We start from the raw sequence: 7957 nt of genomic DNA on the forward strand, positions 1-7957 counted from the left end.
TGATAGGACAGGAGCCTAGGCCTTCTTACATGCTTGACAAGAACCATACCACTGATCTCTGTAGAGGCTTACTCTGTGGGGGCAGTGATGAATATGGAATTTCACAGTTTGAAAGCGACCTGAAAAGTAGAAGTTGTTAAGTTTTTCAGCAGCACAATAAGAGTCTCTGCCGACACAATAATCCAAATTAAAGCAAATCAGATCGAATTAAAAAAAAATAACCAGGCTTAATGGACGCCAGGGTTCCTGGGTGGACCCAGGGAAAACATGGAGAGGGAGAAAAGAGAACCGGAATAAACACCAGAGAGGGAAAAGGGAAGACCAGGTGTTCCTTGGGGGTGAGGGGTAAATAGCTTGTGGGAGTGACCTCGAGCATCTCTGGGGAGGGATCACTGTTTGGTGGGTTGTCTTAGAGGTGGAATTTGGATTGAGGCAACTCCCAGGGGAGGTGACTTGAAATGGAGTTTTCTGCTCAACATTCCAAAATGAATGCCAGGGAGCTGGGGTGAAGCCCCCAGCTAAACATTCCAGTCTTTTTGGTTAAAGGGCTGCTGGTTCAAGTTTAGCTACTTACTGCGGGCATTGTTGATGTGGGAGAGGGGAGAGTTGGGAGTTGGTGGGTTCACACTCAGAGAGAGGTGTGGCTGGAGAGGCATCCAGTATACTGCCTTCCTGGAGACCTCCAGCAGCTGTTTCTTGAGGGAGGTAAGAAGGCAGGTGGCTAGGAGAAAAAAATATTGTTAATACCTGTCTTGTTTGCACCAACAACGATGAGTGTGCCAGGACAAGGAGCAGATAGGCCATTTATTATGGCATCTTGTTAAACCAGAGGGTGGAAGGTCCTAACTTCTAGACAGATCAAGTATCCACAATAGGTGCCCGCTTGGGTCTGGAGAGATGGTACCAGCATGGGTGTCTCAGAAGCTTGGCAGCCGAGGGGGTGGTGAGGATTACCGTGTGAGGTCCTGTCCATCCAAGAGAACTGGGAGCTATGTAGAAGGAGCTGCAGGCCTGCTTTTCATCCCACCCGGCTCCCGCACGGCTAGCTTTACACCCGAAATAACAACACACTAATTGTATTCATTTAAACACTGCCTGGCCAGTTAGCTCTAGCCTCTTATAGGCTAATTCTCACATCTTGATTAACCCATTTCTATTAATGTATGTAGACCACGAGCTGCTGGCTTACCGGGACAGATTCAGCATGTCTGACCTGGCGGCTGGCTCCATGGCGTCTGGCTCACTTCCCTTCTTCCCAGCATTCTGTTCTGTCTACTCCACCCACCCATGTTCTGACCTATCAGGCCAAGCAGTTTCTTTATTAATTAACCAATGAAAGCAACAGATAGACAGATGACCCTCCTCCATCAGAGCTAGATGTTTAAGGAATACTTTGCCCCTGGGGAGAGCAGGGCATATTTAGGGGCATTAGGGTCCACTGGTGTGGGGCAGGGAGACAAATGTCAGCATGTGAAAGGAGGAGGGAACTCAGAAGGGAGAGGTAGGGTAGGTGCAACGCCAGTGGAAGAGCATGGACTGGGAGGTGGTGATTAACAAGAAAGGGCCTGCCATAAAGGAGCTCAAATGGCAGGTAAGGGCATTGGGGAGAAGTGAGGGCCAAGATGACCTGACTTCATGGAGAGCTTGGTTTGTTGTTGTTTGATGAGTCCATTGGCCCTCTCCACCTTTCCCGAGGATTGTGGATGGTAGAGGGTGTGGAATTTACAGGAGATGTTGAGAGCTTCTGACCCGAGCTCCATGACCTTGGAAGTGAAGGCTGGCCCATTGTCCATCTGGATGGTCCATGGGATGCCAAACCGAGGAATTATGTGGTCCAGGAGCACCTCAGCCACCACATCTGCTGTTTCCATGGAGGCCGGAAACAGTTCTATCCACCCTGTAAAAGTGTCTACAAGTGTTAAGAGATAACAAAGTTTTTTTATAAGTAGGCATATGGGACAAATCAACCTGTCAACCTTTGCCTGGTTGATGCCCATGAAGCTGATGCAGAGACTGACATATATGGAGACACCTTGTGGACTGGCCTGGGCACATGTCAGTCAGGAGGGGTGAACCTGTGAAATATGATCTTGGAGATGGGTGGGGTCAAACAATGGCTCTAGAAATGGAACAAAGCTTTGGGGCCTATGTGTAAGGTGTGATGGATGTCTGAAATGATCGACTATGCCTGGTTTGGAAGAAGAATGAGACAGATATTTAAATTGAACCATCCACCCTTTGTTTTTGTGGCCCCCTTTTTATGAGCTCATCCCTACATTCTGGATTGTAACAAGGTTGATAGGAGGGAGTTAAGAACAAAATATGTTCTGTGGAATCAAAGGAGCTTGAAGCCAGCCCCCAGGGCTACTGAGTCTGCCTTGGCATTGCCTAAGATCACTGGGTCCTTGGAGGATTGGTGTCCCTGACAGTAATTTATGGCTACTTCCACAAGGACCTGGAGGGTCTCCAAGGGATTGGCTATAAGGGGTCCATTAACTATGGGAGTGCCCTTGATAGTAAGGAAGCCCCTTTCCTTCCAGAGTGTAGAATGGGCATGGGCTATTAAGAAGGCATATTTAGAGTCTGTATAAATATTAGCCCTTTGGCCCTTGGCTATCTGGAGTGCTCTAGTAAAGGCAATTAATTTGGCCTTTTGTGAGGAGGTTCCCATAGGCAGGCAGGTTGTTTTAACTGTGTTAGTGGAAGTGACCACTGCATAATGCTGCCTGGTCCATACTTACAAGGGAAATTTTTTGTAGTAATAAGGGGCGGCGGGGCTGCGTCCCCAGCACCCCGGCTGCCTGGCTAGCTTATGCCGAAAATAACAACACACAAACTGTATTCATTTAATCACTGCTTGGCCCATTTCTATCTAGCCTCTTCTAGGCTAATTCTCACATATTAATTTAGCCCATTTCTAATCATCTGTGTAGCACCCCTAGGTGCGCTTACCGGGAAGATTCTAGCCTATGTCCATCCTGGGTCGGAGCTTATGGCTAAGTAGAAAACAATGGCCTTAGACATGATCTTCTCTTAGAAAAGAAATTAACACATTGAAATTGTTAATTCCTCCTCTAGATGGAGTCAAAAGCAGGAAGAAGGGAGGTCCAGAGATTTTTCCATTCTTAAAGGTAAGAAGAATTGAGTTACACTGTTGATGGCTTTTATAGAGAAACAGCTCATAACACAGAGGGAAAATGTGAGTCCATTTAAAAATCTTCTGTACATGTTCATTGTTGTGACCTTCTGAGTGTGGAATCCAGAAGCTGACAAGACGTGTCTGCCTCATCGATTCTTCATGTTAGTTTTTTAGACGGGGTTTACTCATAGAACACAGTACTTGCAAATCCAGCCATACTGGCTGGTCAGCAAGCACCAGGGTTCTTATCTTTGCAGTCCCCCTACTGAAAATACAAGCACACACACTATGTGTGATCTTCTTAACCTGGGTAAGAGACCACTGTGTGCAGAAAGGAAATCCAGGAATTAGCAGCAAGGACTAATGTTGAGCATTCTCCCGTACAAGGCAAACGGTACTGTGAATCAAGAGGCACAGGCTGGAGGACACAAGGACATTTCACAGAGATTCAGACAAGAATAGAGACTGAGAAAGAAGACTGGGCTTGTGTAAGGTTGCACTTGAGAGCCCACTGAGGCACCAATTCGGTGCACAGTCACAAAAATATGTCATGGACTGTGATTCCAGACAAGAAAACAGGAGCTTCAGAGAGGTATGTCAGGGCTGCCCCTCATCAGTACATCACAGATGTCAGTGACTCCAAGGGATGACCGGTCCCCTCCTTTCCTGCAAATAGCAGAAGTCTCTGATCTCTGAAATGTGAGAAAAGTTGGGATACTGATGTTTACTGCAAAAAGTCAGCCCACAAGTAGCAAATGTCTCATTTACAGTAAGAAGTCTCCGGGGAGGGGAAGATGGCTGAGAATGGAAAGTGCTTTCTGCATGAGGTGAAAACCCGACTTCAGTATCCAGTACTCATTTGACAAAAAGGTATGTGGACAGGTATGTTTAATCTCAGCACCAGGGAGACAGAGACAGGAGGATCAAAAGGAGCACACACACACACACACTCACAAACATGCACGCGTGCAAGCGTGCTCACACACAGAGAGATAAATAGAGAGAGAGACAGAGAGAGACACACGCAGAGAGACACACGCAGAGAGACACACACACACAAAGGGGGGGGCGGTCCTTTGAAATCAGGCTATCCCTAGGGTCACAACATTTCCAACCCCTTCTTTGGCTTCAAAGCACAGCCTCAAAGCACACATGTGTTCCTCTCCTTCAACGTGAGTGAGCAAAGAGGGAGGTAATGGAGAAAGCAATGGGACCTGCCCCATCCAAGGCACCCTAGAGAGGACAGGGAGTATGGGGAAGAGTCAGAGACACACAGAAAGACACAGTGTCATCAGGAACCTGGTGTGCTGTCTGGGTGTGTGGGGTCCGTGCAGAGAGGGCAAGTCTGTGCATAGCTAGCTAATACTCCACCCATAGCTGGTGACAGTCCAGAGAGGAGACCCCACGGGACTTCTCCACGCTTGGGCACAGGCCACAGAGGGCTAGGCCCGGCGTGAAGCTACCAGGAATTGCCGAATCCATGTAGACAATCTTCAATGTCAAGCACGTTCGTGAACGTTTATTTCGGGGGTAGGGGGGTAGGGGTGTAGTCTGTGTGTGGAGAAACACGTATGCAATGAGGAGCGGTCATAGCAAGCCCCACAGTCTCCCAGATGGTTCTCTTTTGGAGGTGGAGCTGCAGGGGGTGATGGCAGAAAGGAGGAAGCTCCCTTCTAAGGAGTGGGCTCAGGAGGGTCCCTGCAAGCCCCAATCTTGGCTGCTGACCTCTTCCGGGCCGCCTTTAGGATGGTCTTCTCAAAGAGCTCTTTTTCACGATAGTGCACAGGTGGGCCACGCAGGTACTTCTCTTCTGCCTCCTTGTAGCTGAGCTCATCCAGGGCAGCGATGGAGCAGATGATTTCCTCTGGAAGAAGAACCTCCATGGTGAGCCGGACTTGGTCTCCTCTTGCCAGCGAGAGCAGGGCCTGGTCTGCTTCCTTGGATATTTCTTGCAAATGTCTGGCCACGAGATGCAACTGGTCCTCATCCTCCAGGTAGGTCTCAATGCAGAAGACTTCCCTCTTTGACTTCCAGAGGTCGTCCAGCCACCGGGACGGTTTCCTGCCCTTCACGATGTCCAGCAGATGCTGGTCGGCCCCCTTTCTCTTCACGATGAAGTCTACGAGCTTCTGGTTGGCTCTGTCCCAAGCGGCTCTCATGCGGTCAGGCAGGAGTTTCTTGCGGGGCCTCTTCCCACCGGGGGCAGTCTCCTCCTCCCAGTCTTCCAAGTTGGCATAGCTCAGCTTGGGGAAATCAATGCACAGGTCGCCCTCTTGAATGGCTCTCCTCAGCGGGTAACTGGCTCGGGCGGTGTAGTAATCCATAAAGGAGCCCCGGATGGAGCCACAGGTGAGGTCCTCTCTGTAGCGGTCGATCACCGAGAGGCACCAGTCGATGCCCTGGCCGTACACTTTGCTGGCTCTCCGCAGGAGGGAGAATCTCTCCCCACAGTCCAGGAGCTTCAGCTTGCGGAGAGGGACGCGGACACCCCTGCGCTCAAACTGCATGTTGCCCTCCATCAGCAGCACCCTGGCCGTCTTGTCGTTCTTGCTGACACTCTTGACCACCGCCGGCCAGAAAGGATGGTCCTGGAATTTGAACCAGACCAGCATCCCTCGTTCAATGGTATTCGTCTCCTGGGCAGAAGCCACACTGGCGGCTTGGCAGTCTTCCTGAACTCCAGGGGCTTTCCTCTTGACCCTGGCCTTAGTCACCTTCGAGTGCACTCGAGTTTCCAGTCCCGAGAGCCCGCAATGTGCACACAGCACATGGATCTTCCTTTTCCTGCCAGCAATGCGGACTGATCTTCGCAGGCTCGGGACTGGAGGCGCACAGGCTGCCGATGCCCCCTCTGAGTCTGGCCTCGGGGTCGGCGGGCCGGAATCCTCCTTGTTCTCTGGGAGGGTGGTCTTCCTTTGGGCTCCAATGGCCCCGATCTCTAGGCCGCCACACCGTACTTGCTGCTTGAGAGCTTTGAGTGAGGTAGAGGCGTGCCTCCCTGGTGGCCCAGAGGCAGGTCTATGCTCATTGTTAGCCTCCCTAGAGGCCCGGGTGCTCAACTTTCTCTTGCCAGGATTATCACCAGCATTTCCTGTTGGCGTCTTGCAGGAACTTGGCCGCGCTCTGGTGCCCCTTAGCGTGTTCCCTTGCCTTTCAGAGTAAGGGGACTCTACAGCGGCGTGGGCCTGGGCTTCCCCCCCTTGCACTGCAGGCTCATTCCCTGAGCCCATCAACACAGGTCCTGGGCGTCCTCGCTTCCCAGGACTCCTGTGGGAGAGCCCTTGGCCTTTCTGGTTGTGCCCTTGGGGGTGTGGGCGCTGGCGTGGGCTGGAGCTGGAGCTGGTCTCCTCTTTCGGAACCTTGGGAGCCGCTGTGCTGGTTCTTCGGCCACCTGCCCTTTCTCCTTGAAACAAGCGGGTTCCCTCGCCCAGAACATCCAGGGCCACCTTGAGGGCTCTTCTGTATGCCCTGGTCTGCCCTGGCGGGCCACTGCCCTGTGACTCCTTTCCGGCCAAGGAGGCGATGGTTACGATTTCAGACTTGGTTAGGGGCCTCGCCTCTGTGCTCCTCACTCTGGTCTTCTCACCAACAGAGAGAATTTGGACCTCCAGGAAAGAGGCCCCTCTCCTCTTACTATGGGCCGAGGTCCTGGGTCTGGTCAACACCCTTGTAGGCCACAGCTGGCCCTTCCAGCCACAGAGCACATACTCTGCAGAGTCCATGGCGATGGAACTCTGGGGCTGTTCTGATCAGGGCAGGGTGACCCCCTGCGTTGTGGTGGGCACTGCTCCCTGCTGGTCGTCTCTGTCTGGCCTGGCTCCCCTGCCTGCGGTGCTGTCGTCCCTCCCCAATCTGGTAGACAAGCTCAACCTGAGGGCCTCTCTCAGGGTGATGTGGGCCTGCCCTGTAAGTGTGGGAGAGGGAAGAAGAGCTGCATTAGGACGGAATTAACCTTTAGTGGATACTGAAGCAACAGCTCAGTGAGGTGAGGAGAGAGAAAGCAAGGGGGTGCCCAAAGTCTGTCGTTCCACAGGGATGAGGGTGTGTTCCTGAGAAGATATGGAAGGATCCAGAGCAGATGTGTGACACACGGTCGCCCACCCTGAGGCTGGGGTGGTGAACTTCCTCCTGGAGAGGTGTCTTTACTTTTCTTGTGTATTTTCCTGCACATCCAATGCCTTGGGGGCTCCCTGGGATTCTGTCCGTGTGGGGGGAGCCTCATTGCTTTCTTTCCTAGGGAGCTAACCCCCCCTGTGCCCCACCCCAGAAAGCCTGTGCACACCTAGTGCACCTTGCCTTCTGCACCAGTATGATACCAGGTTGAGGAACGGGTGTGTGTGTGTGCGTGGAAATCTTCATGGCGATTTGCATAACATGTCAGGTAAGGATGGTTGCTGTCACTGTCATAGCTTCTGGCCTCCCTCCCCTTCCCCCGCCCCCTCATAGTTTGGTGCTGACCTCTTGCTCCCAACTCCGTGCTGGACCTCGCTATGGGATCAAGTGCACGTGAGGCACAAAGGAGAGCCCCCCCCCCCCACCAAGGAAAGCACTTCACCATGGAGAAATGCTTTCTAATTGGCAGACTCAGAAGTGCCAGATGAGAACAACAGGGTAAGTGTCGCCATTGGTATTGCCCACTCTCCTGCTGCTGCCTCAAGTCCATGGGCCCTGCATACCCATATCTGCTGGTGATGGGCACTGTTCTACCATCAGATCCCAGGCCACAGAACTCTCCTGCCCACAACCTCTGTGCCATAATGTTAATCCACAGGGTCGTCTTAGACAGACAGGAAATCAAAGCTGCTGTTTGTTGCCCTG

The 7957-nt window shown here is 52.0% G+C and overlaps 1 protein-coding gene across 1 annotated transcript; it reads right to left on the minus strand.

Annotated features, from left to right (window-relative positions):
- Positions 1 to 4812: 4812 nt before the first annotated feature.
- Positions 4813 to 6861, minus strand: LOC121445476 (PWWP domain-containing DNA repair factor 3B-like). The gene has a single exon (XM_041647612.1). The coding sequence runs from the start codon at positions 6859 to 6861 to the stop codon at positions 4813 to 4815; it is 2049 nt and encodes a 682-aa protein (XP_041503546.1).
- Between the last annotated feature and the right edge of the window lie 1096 nt (positions 6862 to 7957).

Source organism: Microtus oregoni, unplaced genomic scaffold, assembly GCF_018167655.1.
Source record: "Microtus oregoni isolate MIOR12 unplaced genomic scaffold, Mior012 000196F_ref0000065, whole genome shotgun sequence".
Taxonomy (NCBI): domain Eukaryota; kingdom Metazoa; phylum Chordata; class Mammalia; order Rodentia; family Cricetidae; genus Microtus; species Microtus oregoni.